Consider the following 15,535-nt stretch of genomic DNA (forward strand, 5'->3'; position numbering starts at 1 on the left):
TAAAAATTAGCTCTCGCTCCGTACCGGTCTGTGAACGGACCCTTATCGTTTCTTGCCACACGTGTGATTCATTAAGTGTATCTGAAGTTAAGATAATAAATTAATGCTTGAGACAGCGAGTGTCGGGTGCGATGTTGTGTATATTCATATTTACTCATCTATCTAACTGGGGCAGTGTATGTCCGTCTGATAGGATTCTAGCTTTCGAAATTATTTTATTTATAGCAATGTCACGCGTTTTATCCCCGAAGGGGTAGGTAAGGATGCACATTACGGCACGTAATGCCGCTGTATAAATGTGCAGCCACTTTTCACCATTTTTGTTATAAGTACCATGTAATAGGGGGTGAGTCTATCGCCATATACTGAGCACAATTCCAGACTCCGTGCTACTACTGAGAAATTTTCGAAAAACTGACAAAAGCCCAATAATGCATTGCCCGACCCGGAAATCGGACCCGAGACCCCTAGTACGGCAGTCGCACTTGCGACCACTTGACCAACGGGGCAGTCAACATAGTTTAGCGTCAACATCTAGAGTCTATAAGTGGCCACTGCTGACCAAAGGCCTCTTCTTACACGAAGAAAGTTTGAGCATTAATCACCACACTTGCTCAATGCGGATTGGCGATTTCAAACTTATAATTAGAAATTATAAGACCCAGGTTTCTTCGAGATGCTTTTCTTATTATATTATAGGTAGATAGAAATAGATAATATAGACACCATATTAGACAGATAGAGATAGGGTATATTATAATCTTAGAAAGAACATATAACTCAGAAAACGTCACATTGGTACTTGCAGTTGGTAGGTTTCAAATCCGCACTCTCATGCATGAGAAGCGAGCGTCTCCGGGCTACCCCAACATCATTCAACATTGTCTAATTTTATCATTTTTTATTATATTAAAGATATTTTTATTTGCATTAACATGAGTGATATTACACATAGGAAAAACATGCAATGGTGGTAGAATTTATTGGTATTTAATGTTTATATTTCTCTTTTTCAGGTAACAAAAGGCAAGATTTGGCCATTAATAACCCTGCTGAGTGCGATCACGGCGATTATATCAACATTCTTGGACAACGTGACGACAGTACTGCTTATGACACCAGTCACAATTAGGTTAGTAGTCCTTTCAATAATGGATACCTTGCAAGTCAAATTCCAAAACTGTTGAGCAAGGAGTCTCGATATCCCAGGTCGTAAGAAGAATATTTTTTATAGAAGTATGGAATAGAGGTATTTAAAACTTTAACAGCCGCGTCGGTCACTTGTAACCGACGTTTAGCGGAGAATTTATCTTCAACAGTTAATACTTTAATTAAAATACAATCAAAGGCCTCAAGAAAAACCTTCAAGTGTGGGAGAGCCATGCTTCACCACGAATGGGCTGGCTCGACTGGAGTGATACCACGGCCTCACAGAAAACCGACGTGGAACAACGCTTGCGTTGTCTTAGTGAGGATACCGGATTCGAGGATTGGGAAGGTTGTGAAGGTGGGTACCTTCACAACCTTCCCAATCCTCGATTTCCCAAAAACCTTTAAATTCCTAACCCCCAAAAGGCCGGCAAGGCCGCAGCTCCGGATCAGGTGCCTACCCTTTCGGGGATAAAAGGCTTAATATAATAATATAATAATATCTTAGCAAAAGATAAAATTCTTAACCCCTAAAAGGCTGGCAACGCACTTGTAACGCCTCTGGTGTTTCGAGAGTCCATGGGCGGCGGTGATTACCATCAGGTAATCCGTCTGCTCGTTTACCGGCTTATACCTTAAAAAATAATTCTGAAATGTTCTCTTTTTTTTCAGATTATGCGAAGTGATGGATCTGGACCCCATACCAGTGTTGATGTCCATGGTACTGTTCAGTAATATTGGGGGCACTGTGACCCCAGTCGGTGACCCCCCAAATGTCATCATCGCATCCAATAAAGCTGTTATTCAGTCGGTGAGTATTACACTTAATTTTTGAATTTTACAAATTGTGTAATTAAAAATATTTTATGAAAATAAAAGATGTTATGTCTATCCATGTTGATCGAGTGATAGTACCAAATTAATACATACATAACCTCACGCCTGTCCACCATGGATGCAGGCAGATGTCTTTGCCTTGGTGTCCCAATTGCTACGATTCTTAAACACTCTTTCGCTTCATCAACAGTCATCTTAAACAGTCTTTTCATACATGCTCGTCGGTTAAAGGTACTTTTAATTTGGTCCTTCTTTAATATATCGCCAATGTGCAAATCAAAGGCCAATGTATTGTAATATATGTCACTATGTGTTATGTGTGTATTTCCTAGGAAAATTATAAACTTGCGTAGGGTTCGAAACAATGTAACCAAGAATTGTATTGTAAATCTGATTGAAAAAGAGTAACCTATGGAGTTTCTTGCTCGTTCTTCTCCATAGGAATCTACACTTTGGAACGAGCAAATAGCTTCACTAGAGGACTGACCGACAGACAGACGTTATTAATATTATTATATTTGCTTTGACGTTCAAAAGTGCCTTCCTGGTCTATTTGAAATAAATGATTTTGACTTTTGACTTTTGAGAGATAAATTGTGCTTTTTTAGGTCCACATTTTTGTAAATTTCGGTATTGGACATCTTTCAACTGATGATCTAGTGATGCACTAATGATACGCAAAGTTAATGATATTTCCCCTCATCATCAGGGCATCAACTTCACCAACTTCACGCTGCACATGACGTTCGGTATCCTGCTGGTGTGCGTGCAGACGTACTTCCAGTTCCGGTACATCTACAGGGATACTGACAAGCTGAGGCTGAATGAGCCACGGGATATTCAAGGTATGACTGATTTATTTATACCTATACTAGCTTCTGCCCGCGACTTCGTCCGCGGAAAATTAAAAAAAATTGGGTTGTACCCCTAATATTTAGGGTGATGAAAAATTGATGTTGGCCGATTCTCATAGTACCGGATAAACACAAAAAATTTCATCAAAATCGATCAAGCCGTTTCGGAGGAGTATGGCAACGAAAACTGTGACACGAGAATTTTATATATTAGATATAACTTATGTACTAAAGCCAAGCTATGTGGTGATGCTATAGTATGATATTATTTGCCAACATCCCCACTTTTCTCGACTGCCTCGTTGGTCGAGTGGTCGCAAGTGCGACTGCCGGTCGGGCAAAGTGCTTTGGGCATTCTTCGGTTTTTCAAAAATTTCTCGGTAGTAGCACGGAGTTTAGAATTGTGCCCAAGATAATGGCAATAGGCTCACCCCCTTTTACATGGGACTTATAACACAAATGTTGAAAAGTGGGTGTACATTGTATAGCGGCATTACGTTTTGCAATGTGCACCTCTGCCTACCCCTTCGGGGATAAAAGGCGTGACGTTGTATGTGTGGTATAACTTTCTAAATAGCATACTTAAAATTTTCAGATCTCCGACATCAGATTTCAATATGGCGGCGAGCAGCCGATTCCCTTCCTCATCTGAGCAGAGATGAGCTGGTGGTCAGGGAACGGCTGGACCGCAAGGTTCGGAAGCTGACGGGCAGGCTGGAGGCGCTGGTCAAGGAGACCAAGATCAGAGCCTGTCCCAAGGAGTGCTTCGAGACCATGCTGGCTGATATGAAGGATAAGGTAGGAATTTTAAAGTTCTAGAGCAGTAATAGGCAAAATACTTAAAATAAAGCCGGAGTCCCTGTAACCTTTGCGGTTTTTAAATATTAATTTAATTTTTTTCATTGCAGTACAAGATTCGAGACAAAGTGTTACTCGTGAAATGTACGGTCGCCATCACATTCGTAGTCACCGTGTTCTTCCTGCATTCGCTGCCTGAGTTCAGTAAGTATACTTATGGAGTAGTTTTTAAAATACTTTTGGTAGTAAATAAGCTAGGGCTTCAAATGCTGATAAGTGGACGTAGACTAAGTTCACCTGCAATACTAGAGGTATGACTTTTTTTATTGTTAATTGGGCCGACGTTTGGCCGCTATCTCACCTGATGGTAAGTGAGATAGCGGCCAAACTAATGCAAAGCGTTACTCGAAATGAGACGTATCCTATTAGGATCTTATAGATGAGGTCCAAAGCAACATACTTTGTCATTGACTGCACTGGCTGCCGTGCAACGTGTATCGGGTTTGATTCGTGCATGAAGTAACTCTTTGTGTGATCCAAAAATTGTTGTTTCGGGTCTGGGTGATACGTGAATGTGAAATTGTATGTTTGTAAACGCAACCACAGGAGAAAACGCTAGTGTGGTGCAAAATTTATTTTAAAAATCTGCATTATGCTGTGTATCATAGAAAGTAGCATACATATGTCACCAGGTTGTCAGAAGAGCCGACTAAGGGACTACACACTTAACAAAGATCGGGAAGCAGCGCTCTGATACACCTGATTTTTTTAAACTGCGATCTTCAATCCGCTTGCTAAGATTATGGCAAACCTTTCTTTTATTGAGTTAATCCAGCAGTGGACTGCCACGGGCTGTTGACGTATGCATTATTACATTGGTTTCCTTCCTCAGACCGAGTGTCCTTGGGCTGGACGGCGCTGCTGGGCGCACTGCTGCTGCTGACGCTGGCAGACCGCGAGGATCTGGAGCCAGTGCTGCACAGGATCGAGTGGTCCACACTGCTGTTCTTCGCCGCACTCTTCGTACTCATGGAGGTAATTCTTTGACGAAACGGTTAATCAAAAAAGAATATCATTATATTTTTTATCTTTGTCATTAGTCACACAAAGTTAAAAAATCTAAATAAAATCCGTTAAAAAATCTAATATTTGAAATACTTTTTTTGAGAAAACAAAATCATCTAATATCTTCTCCTGCCTAGAGCGAAGCGAGAGGGAGCATCAGACTCTTTCTGACTAGAAACTACCCCGTTCCTACTCCTGCTCTTTGAGCCAGAGCTCCGATAACCCGCTAGGTAGTCCGCAGCTCCGGGTCGGGCATCAGCCCTACTGGGCTCCATCTGTGGTGGTCTGATGTCTAATATTTGTTATGCTAAAATCGATTAATCTTTTCCAGGCGTTGTCAAAGTTGGGTCTCATTGAGTACATTGGAGGGTTGACGGAGAGCGTCATCCTTAAAGTGGATGGGAACGCGAGGTTGGCAGTGGCCATCTTATTGATGTTGTGGGTATGTATCTGTTTTAAAGACCGTGTCTATCAACAGTTTGCTGTTAGGAACAATTTTTACTCTCATTGTAGGAAGGGTCTAGTCTATCGCTGTTTTGTTTCATACTTCTTTTTTATGGGAAACACCGTATTACCTGATGGTAAGCAAACGCCGCCGCTCATGGACACTCGAAACACCAGAGGCGTTACAAGTGCGTTGCCGGGCCGGGGTTAGGAATTTAGGGGTTTTGAGGAATCGGGGATTGGGAAGATTGGAAAGGGGGAATTGGCCTCCGGTAACCTCACTTACACAACGAAACACATCGGTTTTCGGCCCATTCGTGCCGAAGCATAAGCTCTTCCACACTTAACTTCGTGCTAATAGGGATGATGACAGGGTATTTGAATCTATTTAGTTCATCAGTTAGGTAATGGAAAAATATATTAGACACGTATTTTTTTTATTTTATCATATAAGGACTCTCCGTCTGCAGTTCAGAAGTCCGGCACGTCCCTAGGACTTGGACAACTCTCTTGAAAGGTCGTGAAGATTTTTTTTTAAATAATATACTTAAATTTCCTCAGGTCTCCGGACTAACATCAGCCTTCGTGGACAATATACCGCTGACCACGATGATGGTGCGAGTGGTGACCTCTTTGGGTAACAATCCCACCCTCAACCTGCCCATGGCTCCCTTAATATGGGCGCTGTCATTTGGCGCCTGCTTAGGAGGTAAGATTTTTTTATACATTTGATGGGTCGACGTTTGGCCGCTATCTCGCCTGATGGTAAGCGATGATGCGGCCTACGATGGAGCACGTCTGCCCATAAGCAACCTGTTCACTCGGGCTTTGAAGATACCCAGGTTATACCCATTAGGAAACACAGACTCCGGCAAAGAATTCCACTCCCTAGTAGCTCGCACAAGGAAGCTTGAAGCGAAGCGCTTCGTGCGAGTGGGATATCTACCATGAAGCGGTGGCGTTTCGCCGATTGTCTTCTGGTTCGATGATGGAAAAGATTAGGGGGAAAACATAGATTTTAGAAATCAAAAACGTCAATTAGACTTAAATCATATTGACAGTGAACGTGAACCTCCTGTAGCCAGACCAGAAAATACTGCAATTAAACCACTTATTTGGTTTCAGTATTTTAATTATATTTTAATTATACCTACTACATCTAATTTGCTACGAAGGGGTCGAATCCCCTCCCCCTAACTTTATGTGGGTTATGTACTAGAAAAAAAATAATTTCTGAATAAAATTCAATATTTTCAATTGGGGTACTTTTTTGTCGATAAAATTAGAAACTCAATTAGAAGTCCCACACCTATCACATTGTATAATTTGCTACGCCCTAACAGGGTTATGTACTAGACAAATTAAATCTGTACATTATGCAATAAATAAATGAATACTTTTATTAAGGTTCTATAAAAATTATAAATCATTTGTTTTAATAAATCTTACATTTTCTTCCAGGAAACGGCACTTTAATCGGCGCCAGCGCAAACGTGGTATGCGCAGGAGTGGCTGAACAACACGGGTACCGATTCACCTTCCTACAATTCTTCAAAATAGGTTTTCCTATAATGATAGGTCATCTAATAGTAGCTTCAGGATACCTAATGCTATGTCACTGTGTCTTCCAATGGCATTAGAAAGAGATAAAACATGTCGGAAAGAGACAGCAATACTTTTGAGTATTTTAGACTATGTTTGGACTTGTTTAATTTTATTTATCGTTGTTTTGTGAGATTTTTGAACGTACGTTTAGTAGTTATGTGATTTAAGATTTTATTATGTACTTATTACGAAGCTGCTAGCTCTCATTTAGATTTTCAGGTCGATATGTTAATAGGAGATCGGTAAATTTCAGTAGCAAATGTCTCTTTTGTTATTTATTCATATACATCAGGCGACGAAGGCCCATATTAATACAATAATACTGTACTAAAACATATAAAATACTATAAATATGTAATTATGCACTTATTTTTTGTGGTCACACGATGTGACGATGCCTGTCACGTTAAATCTGCCTCGAAAACAAAGTATTTATTTCAAATAGACCCAGGCGCTTTTGATCGTCAAAGCAAATATAATAATATTAATAACGTCTGTCTGTCGGTCAGTCTTCTAGTAAAGCTATTTAAACGTACCAAAGTGTAGATTCCTATGTAGAAGAACGAGCAAGAAACTCCATGGGTTAATCAAAATTCGTTCAGCATTATTGAGTAACAAACAAGATTTCAGGTAGGTTTTGTCATTACCGTGATTTTTTTATGAAATACATACTACTGTACTGTACTATACTATACATTTTTTTAAATTAATGTTTGTTTATGTATTGATATTCTATTTTTATAATAACTATCGTGAGACATACTAAATTAAATAAAAAATCACGGTTTACTCACGTTTATGAATGGAGAAAAGCTCTACTAGTTTCGAGTCACAGAAGGACTCTTCATCATGAGCAATGTGCTCAGGCGCAGCGATGTCGCGCAGCTTACTCGAAACTAGTAGATCTTTTCTCGATTAACATACGTGAGTAAACTGTGATTTTTATAATTTTTCGTGTTTTCTAGCTATGATATCTACATTATATTTTTGACGCAGTCTAATTACAATAACTTATTACGTGATTTTTAGTTGTCTAAACCGCTTTTAATAGCCTAGAAAAACTAATCGTCTAAGAAAAGTAATTTTGACTGCGGTATATTTATTGTTAATTTAATGTCATCCGTCCGAAGATGTTTTGAGCTATATTTTTAATACTAATTGCAAAATGCGTTAGAAAACAAATTATTTTTATCATCATTCTTCACATTTTTTTAACATAGCTTAGTTGAGTCCGTTTCCACTAGTGCTAAGTTTTGTGTACCAATGAATATGATTGGTGGAAGCCAAACGCATCCACAGCAACGAAGCATAGCACATCTCTGGTGGAAAAGCACCGTAAATCTTAAGAATAAATATCTAAATCCTCCATTTTGCATCTTCTTTGTCAGGTAAACACGGTATTGTTATTTACCATTTACTGGGAGGAAGTTTATAATAAAATGTTCTTAATAAAAAATAAAATAAATTATTCGAGTAGCCTTCGTGAGAATAATCACATAGTGTGATAATATATAGCAGTATTGTTATGTGAACAAATTTTTAAAATAAGTCATATATGTATACGAATTACAAATGTATGTACACCAAATAATTTGGCTGACTGTACCTACATAAAAGCTGAAAATAAACTTTTGCCATGAAACAAAGTCCGGGGTCCGCTAGATGGCGCTGTCTCTAGCAATACGTAAATAACAAACACTCTGTAATAAATTAAGATTAAAAATACAAAAAGTGCAGTAATAGTGAATTAAAGTAAGTGAATCTGTAAAACTAGACCCAATAACTCAGTGATAGTGTTATTCAATAATTACATGCATAAATTGCGAAGTTAAACTAACATTTACGAAACTTCAAACATCGCGGGAAAGTGTATTCAGTTTCAATTTCAACTATAGCTACGGTACAAAATTTGTGTTATTCAGCGCTAAACTCGTAGTTTTCAAGAGACTTTAAGATAAGTGGTGTAACTAAAATAACTAAGAAGTGAAAACAAGTGAAAAAGTGATTTAAAAAATTCAACCGCCAAACTTTCAAAATTGCAAGCTAAAAGAACATTGACCCTCAGTGTATAATTCTAAACCAAATTTGTAATGACTAATCACCTATTTCGAAACTACAGTTAAAGTTCGAGTGGCTAAGTGGTTGAATCCGCTACATCTTTTGCTGGTCTACTTACATTGCACGAGTAGCGGGTTCAAATCTCAGTGACACATTAACTACTTTTCGGAGATAATTTGAAAATTTGTTTGGTGATTTCTTTAAAAAAATCTGCTATTAATTTCTAAATAAAAAAAATAAAATAAAAAAAACAGCTGGCAAAAATATTTGGAATTAACTAACGACATCTAGTGTACTAAATGTCATATTAGCCAAATGCTACCAAAAATGCCCACAAGATGGCAGTACTGGTAGTGTGTCATAAATGCAATAGATCTGTGGATGTAAAACAGACAGCTTTGTCTTCTGTTTGCAAGAATAATTTCGAACCAGACTGTGATGGGTATCCTACTCAGACGTATAGATTAAAAAGCCCAGAATCCAAACGTAAATGGCGCTGTACATCATGCACAAAGAAAACAGTTGCTTCTGGAGATAATAATGTAACAATTAGGAAAAAAAACCTTCTGCTTTCGAAAACTCATACAAGTAATGAAAATCGATCGGGATCACCTGTCCATGATTTGCACAAACTGACCAATTCCACACCATCAAGAGCAGCACATAAAACGCCTTGGTCCACACCAAAAAGTTCAATAAGTGATCAACATGAACTGTCTATGGATGATACGCACAATAATTTGTTATCATTTATTGAGCAAACATTGTCACGCAGTATGGATCATACTATATTAAACGCCATTGGTATCCGAGAAATTGACGAATCTATGCAGGAACTTCGGTCTGAACTTGCCAGTACACAAAATGAATTAGAACATGTAATACTAGAAAATAATGATCTACGTAGTCAAATAAATAAATTAACAAAAGAAAATGGTACGTTGAAAATGTTTTTATGTAATTCACCAAATTGCAAGAATAAAAAGAAGACAGGCACTCAGAATATCTTAACCCCGTTAAGATCTGGGGCTGTACATCTTGCTCAGACGGAATCCACTAAGACCATTAATGATGTGGCGCATATGCAGAAATCCATAGAGGACCTTGAACAACAGTTAGACGGGGCAAAGAGTGAAATAAGTGGCCTTAATAAGCAAATTCGCGAACTACAGCAGGCCCTACAAACTAAAAAAACTACGGACTCGCTGCCGCGTCATTCTTCTATGGATGACTCCAGATTTCCTACCAATCCAACAACGAACGGAAATAGAGGTAAAAATAAACTTTGCATTTTGACAAATATGAGTTCTTCTAATACTCTATCTGCTGTGGAGGATATATTTGGTTCACAGTTTTACTATTGTCGATATGTTTTTCCAAATATGAATGTGTTGCAATTGTTAAATAATCTAAATAATAAGATAGTGAATTTTAATATGAATGATTATTGTGTTGTTATGCTTGGAGACAACGGTTTCAGTATGTCTTGTAATTATAAGGAAATGGTGAATGTTATAAAAAAAAAACTTTAGAACACGTAACTCACACTAATGTAATTGTATGTGCGCCCACTTATATTTGTGGGGCTCCCATCTGTAACTACAAAATTGAATTGTTCAATAATCTTTTGCTCAAATGTCTTGAAAACAATAATCATGCTACCTATTTTGATTCGAATAGCTACCTCACCCTTGATATGTTCTCACAAAGTACTGGGAAACTAAACAAAAAAGGATTAATTAATTTGTACAAAGTAATTATGAAACATATTAAAAAAAACTTGTTTAATTTTTGTATTAATGCCGCAACACATAGTGAACGTAATAAGTTTTTTCTCGGGCAGTGATTGTCGTAAAGAATGTCATCTTCCATCTTTGAGGAAAGCAACTCAGTCATACAATAAAGGAAAAACAAAAACAAAATCCGGTAAAAAAAATATGATGTATTATCAAAACGTGAGAGGTCTTCGGACAAAAACATCTGAATTCTATAGTAATATGATGTCATCTTCATATGATTTCGTTGCTCTGACTGAAACTTTTTTGAATAGTTCCGTATATGATTCTGAGTTGTTCACTTCTGATTACACTGTATTACGTAAAGATCGGCATGGTGATGTTGGTTGGGGAGGTGTTCTGTTGGCAGTGAAAAGTTGCTATGAGGTAAAGGAAGTTACAAATATTGATGATTTAACTGAGGATAAGGAATTGATATTTGCTATAGTGACGCGAAAAAATATCAAACTATTTATTATTGTTGTGTATTTGCCTCCTAGTTACAATTCCAAGCAATATCTAAGTGTATTACCTTGTATAGAGAATGCTATTGGTACTTATCCAGATTATGATTTTTTGATTGTTGGAGACTTTAACTTGAAATCGTGTAACAACTCTGTCAAGATGCAGTTTGATGTATTTCTTGATTACTGTAAATTACGTCAATGTAACAATGTTCACAACAAATTTGGCTGCATTCTGGATTTTGTACTGACAAACATAAGCATACAAAATGTTAACGTAATATCTGATGCTGAGCCCCTAGTCCCCGTGGACGCTTATCATCCCCCTCTAGAAATATTTATTTCACTCTTGCCGTTAAAGCAGACATTGGCAAAACCAGTGTCTAAAAGTCGAGTACATAGCCCAAACACTGAATGGAATTTTCGTAAAGCAGATTTCCAGCGTCTGTATTCTCACATAGCTGGTTCGGATTGGTCAGAGGTCCTACAGGAACGAGATATAGATGCAGCAGTAGATATATTCTATAATAAACTGAACAATGTCATAAATGAACATGTTCCCCTGAAAAAAAATAATTTAAATAATAAGTATGTATATCCGGTTTGGTATACCGGTGAAATAATCCATTATATCAAATTAAAGCACTATAATTTAAAAATGTTTAAAATCCATAATCTGCTATACAACCGGGAATTATTCAAATATTACAGAAGTAGAGTTAAAGCGCTAATTAATGCCGCCTACAAGAAATATATAAGTACAGTAGAAAATAATATAACTACAAATCCATCATCGTTTTGGCAGTATGTGAAAGACAAGCGAACAAAGAGACAACAGGGTAGGGAGTTTGTTTATAATAACCAAGTTGTTGTGGGCCAAGACGCTGTCGACGCATTTGCACAATACTTCGGCTCTGTGTTTCATGATCGTGTGCCATCACTGAATCCTGAGGCAGCTGAACGAGATGCAATGGACTGTGGTACGACATCCAGGATAATCATCAATAATATTAATGCTGTTGACTTGAGACGCGCCGTTCGTAGGCTTAAGACATCATCGGCGTTTGGTCCCGATAATATACCTGCCTTCTTGATTAAGGACTGTTTAACTAGTTTTGAAACCCCTCTTCTTCATTTGTATAATCTCTCTCTGCAAAGCTGTGTCTATCCGAATAGATGGAAAGTTTCAAGGGTAACGCCTGTACCCAAAACTGGATCGTCCATGGAAGTCACTTCTTTTAGACCCATTGCTGTTCTATCGGTTGTTGCAAAGTTGTTCGAATCCATTGTCAATCACTCTTTAACCAATCAGTTGTCGGGACTTCTTAGTGACAGCCAACATGGTTTCCGACGAGCGCGTTCGACACTAACTAATCACATAAATTTTGTAGACTATGCTAGTAATAAAATGATAGCTGGTGGTCAAGTTGATGCAGCATATTTTGATTTTTCCAAAGCCTTTGATCTAGTAGACAATGACATTCTACTAACAAAGTTTGCATCTTTTGGCTTCTCGTCGCAACTCCTTAGGTTCATGGCAGATTATCTCAGGGACCGGAAGCAGTACGTGAGAATGGGTGTCTTCCGATCTCAAGAATATTACACAAGGTCGGGAGTAAGCCAAGGTAGTACATTAGGGCCGACACAGTTTCTTATCATGATTAATGATTTGCCTAGGGTTTTGATGGGTACAGAGTGTCTTATGTTCGCTGACGATCTAAAACTATTTCACTCAATCTCTGATATTTCGGATTGTGAGCAGTTGCAGAGTGATATCGATGCAGTCGTTAGGTGGAGTAAAAGAAATAAGTTAACATTTAATGTCACCAAATGTAAGTCGATCACGTTTACTCGTTCTAGGTCTCCTGTCATAATGTCATATGAATTAGCAGGTACACCAATTGAACGCGTTGCAACTATACGAGATCTGGGCGTTACACTGGATTGTAAATTAAACTTTCACGAGCACATAATTAAAACATCCAAAGAAGCTAGTAAAGCCTTAGGTTTTATAATAAGAACATCTTCTAATTTTAATAACCTGAAAACCATTAAGCTTCTCTATAACGCATATGTCCGTAGTAAATTGGAATACAACTCAATTATATGGAATCCTCAAGAAAAGTTGTATACCCTTATGATTGAAAAAATCCAGCGTAAGTTTGCACGGTTCATATACAAACGCCAATATGGATATTATCCATATTTATACCCGTCATTGTTTGTTTCTGGCATGGTGGACCTGGACACGTTGGAACTGAGGCGCAAATTTGTACATATTTTCCATTACTACTGCTTGATTACTGAGAGGATAGATAACCCATCTGTGCGGGAGAACATTCACTTCTATGTCCCCGATCGATATTTGCGTGGTACTGGTAGGCGGCGTCACCGACTACTTGCTTGTCCACCAAGTTGGCGTTCTCCACAAACTGATAATTGTCCAACGGGCCGGGCGATTAATTTAATTAACAGACTGTTACAGTGCAATCCGGATGCAGACTTATTCTTTAATAGTGTTGGTACTGTGTCAAAATACATTTTGTTTTATTTAAATATTTCTAAGTAATTATTATAATTGAGAAATTTATTTAATTTTAAGTGTGAGATGTTTTATTTTATGTTTTTGATTTAGTGTATAAGATTTGATTTTGATTTATTGTTAAAGATTTTATTTTGATTTATTGTAAATATTAGATTTTATTTTATATTAATGTAATTTTAAAAACATGTAGACGATTTGGTTGTATGACTGTAAGTCTATATTGTTGTAGAAATATGAATAAATGAATGAATAAATGAATACTGCTATTTGCTTATAAAAAAAAAAAAAAAAAAAAAAAAAAGTGTAGGATAGGATAGATGACTAATTTTAATGTCCGTCTTGTAGATTATTTGAAAATATTAGACACATATTTTTTATGGAAACAGATATATTTGACATTATATTGATTTAAAATATTGCGTGACTCCACTTCTTTGGACGTTTTAAACTTAGAAATGACGTAGCTATCTCCCACTCCGAAACTTTGATTAATTTTATCTAAATATTTTTTCGACAAAAAAAATACGTATCTAATATTTTTTCATTACCTAACTGACGGACTAAATAGATTTTTAATTTTCATACCCCGTCATCATCCTTATTAGAAATCATTTACAAAAAGAGAGAATTATCTTTTTTTTTCGATTAATTACAACATGTAGTACTTAATATATTAATTAATATATTTAATGTTGAAATTATTGTTTGAAAATTATGAACAAAAGTTGTTGTTTAAGGTATTATTACATAGATATTTTATTCGTCAATTTTTATTGAAAGAGTTTAAATATGTATATTTCAAGTACGTTTAATCTTTTACCAAAAATATGTTTGTAATAATTATCATTTGTATATTTTGGAGTGTTGTATATTTTTTTGTAATTTCTAAAATAAATATTTAATAATTTTGAACGATATTTGGTGTTCTAAGATTACAATAGTGAATATAAATTATTGATTGTGAGTTTCTTTTTCACACAAAATATCTAACTTGGGAACCACTTTATGCAGAGTAGAGTCAATGTTTATTTAACTTCTTTATGTTCTCAAATTGAATTAGCTGGGCCGGTGTACGAATTTTTTTTACTATTGAAATCTTTTAACACAACACTACCTTCCATTAAAGCTGTGGCAGACAATTTTAGAACACTTTATATTTATAAAACGTGTCTATATACCATTTCGATAATAAATAATAATTGTTTTGTTATTAATTAATTTTATCAATATATAATGTATAAAATTAAATATTATAACTATAATTAAATTATAGTCGTTGGTTATGTTTTGATATAAAATAAAATGATAAAAAATAGTATTACTTACTTATAATCTAGACGTTGTGAGGTCTCTCCTTCTCGGGGTTATATAATTATTATTTTATATTGTAATGCAACATTCCAGTTGCTAAAGTTTTATATATATTAATATTGTTAAATTAAAATTGTTTTCTTTTTATTGTTATATACTTTAATGGTGCCTAAAAAGGAATGTTTTTAGATAATTAAAAAAAAATCTGAATTTTGATCGGTTTGTTAAATTCAGTTGATATCATTGTAAAAATTTACAAGAAAATAATGAAATTATCTATTTTCTCGAGTCTATTCAGTTTAAATATTTATATAGTTTTGAAATAGTTAAATAATGTTATGTAGTGTAAATAAAAGTTTTGTGATATTAAATAAAATTAAATTTATTGTAAGTTTTTTAAATAATAATGAAACGGACAAATGACGTAATTATAAGTTTAAATAAAAAAGTATCAGTATCTATTGTGTTTTTATTTAAAATATATTGAAAAAAATTCTTATTATCATTAATTTAGACGTACAGACTATTCTAGTATTTTTTAAAGTATAACGTATACCTACGCATGATAATATTGACTCGAAAGTAATTACCTATTATCTGTATGACGTACTAAATTCGTAGATTTTTTAT

At 36.0% G+C, this 15,535-nt stretch overlaps 1 protein-coding gene across 5 annotated transcripts in view; it reads left to right on the plus strand.

Moving 5' to 3' along the window:
• Positions 1 to 7,444, plus strand: part of LOC118280212 (P protein) — a 65,611-nt gene extending 58,167 nt beyond the window's left edge. For all 5 annotated transcript variants that reach the window (XM_050702106.1, XM_050702107.1, XM_035600100.2 and 2 more), the window contains exons 9-17: positions 1,017 to 1,132; positions 1,822 to 1,960; positions 2,696 to 2,831; positions 3,436 to 3,638; positions 3,749 to 3,842; positions 4,531 to 4,673; positions 5,035 to 5,145; positions 5,709 to 5,856; positions 6,609 to 7,444. In XM_050702106.1, coding sequence (XP_050558063.1) covers positions 1,017 to 1,132; positions 1,822 to 1,960; positions 2,696 to 2,831; positions 3,436 to 3,638; positions 3,749 to 3,842; positions 4,531 to 4,673; positions 5,035 to 5,145; positions 5,709 to 5,856; positions 6,609 to 6,787 — 1,269 coding nt within the window. In that variant the 3' untranslated portion in view covers positions 6,788 to 7,444. The remainder of the gene's footprint in view (positions 1 to 1,016; positions 1,133 to 1,821; positions 1,961 to 2,695; positions 2,832 to 3,435; positions 3,639 to 3,748; positions 3,843 to 4,530; positions 4,674 to 5,034; positions 5,146 to 5,708; positions 5,857 to 6,608) is intronic.
• The last annotated feature ends 8,091 nt before the right edge of the window (positions 7,445 to 15,535 follow it).

This window comes from Spodoptera frugiperda, chromosome 21 (genome assembly GCF_023101765.2).
Source record: "Spodoptera frugiperda isolate SF20-4 chromosome 21, AGI-APGP_CSIRO_Sfru_2.0, whole genome shotgun sequence".
NCBI lineage: Eukaryota > Metazoa > Arthropoda > Insecta > Lepidoptera > Noctuidae > Spodoptera > Spodoptera frugiperda.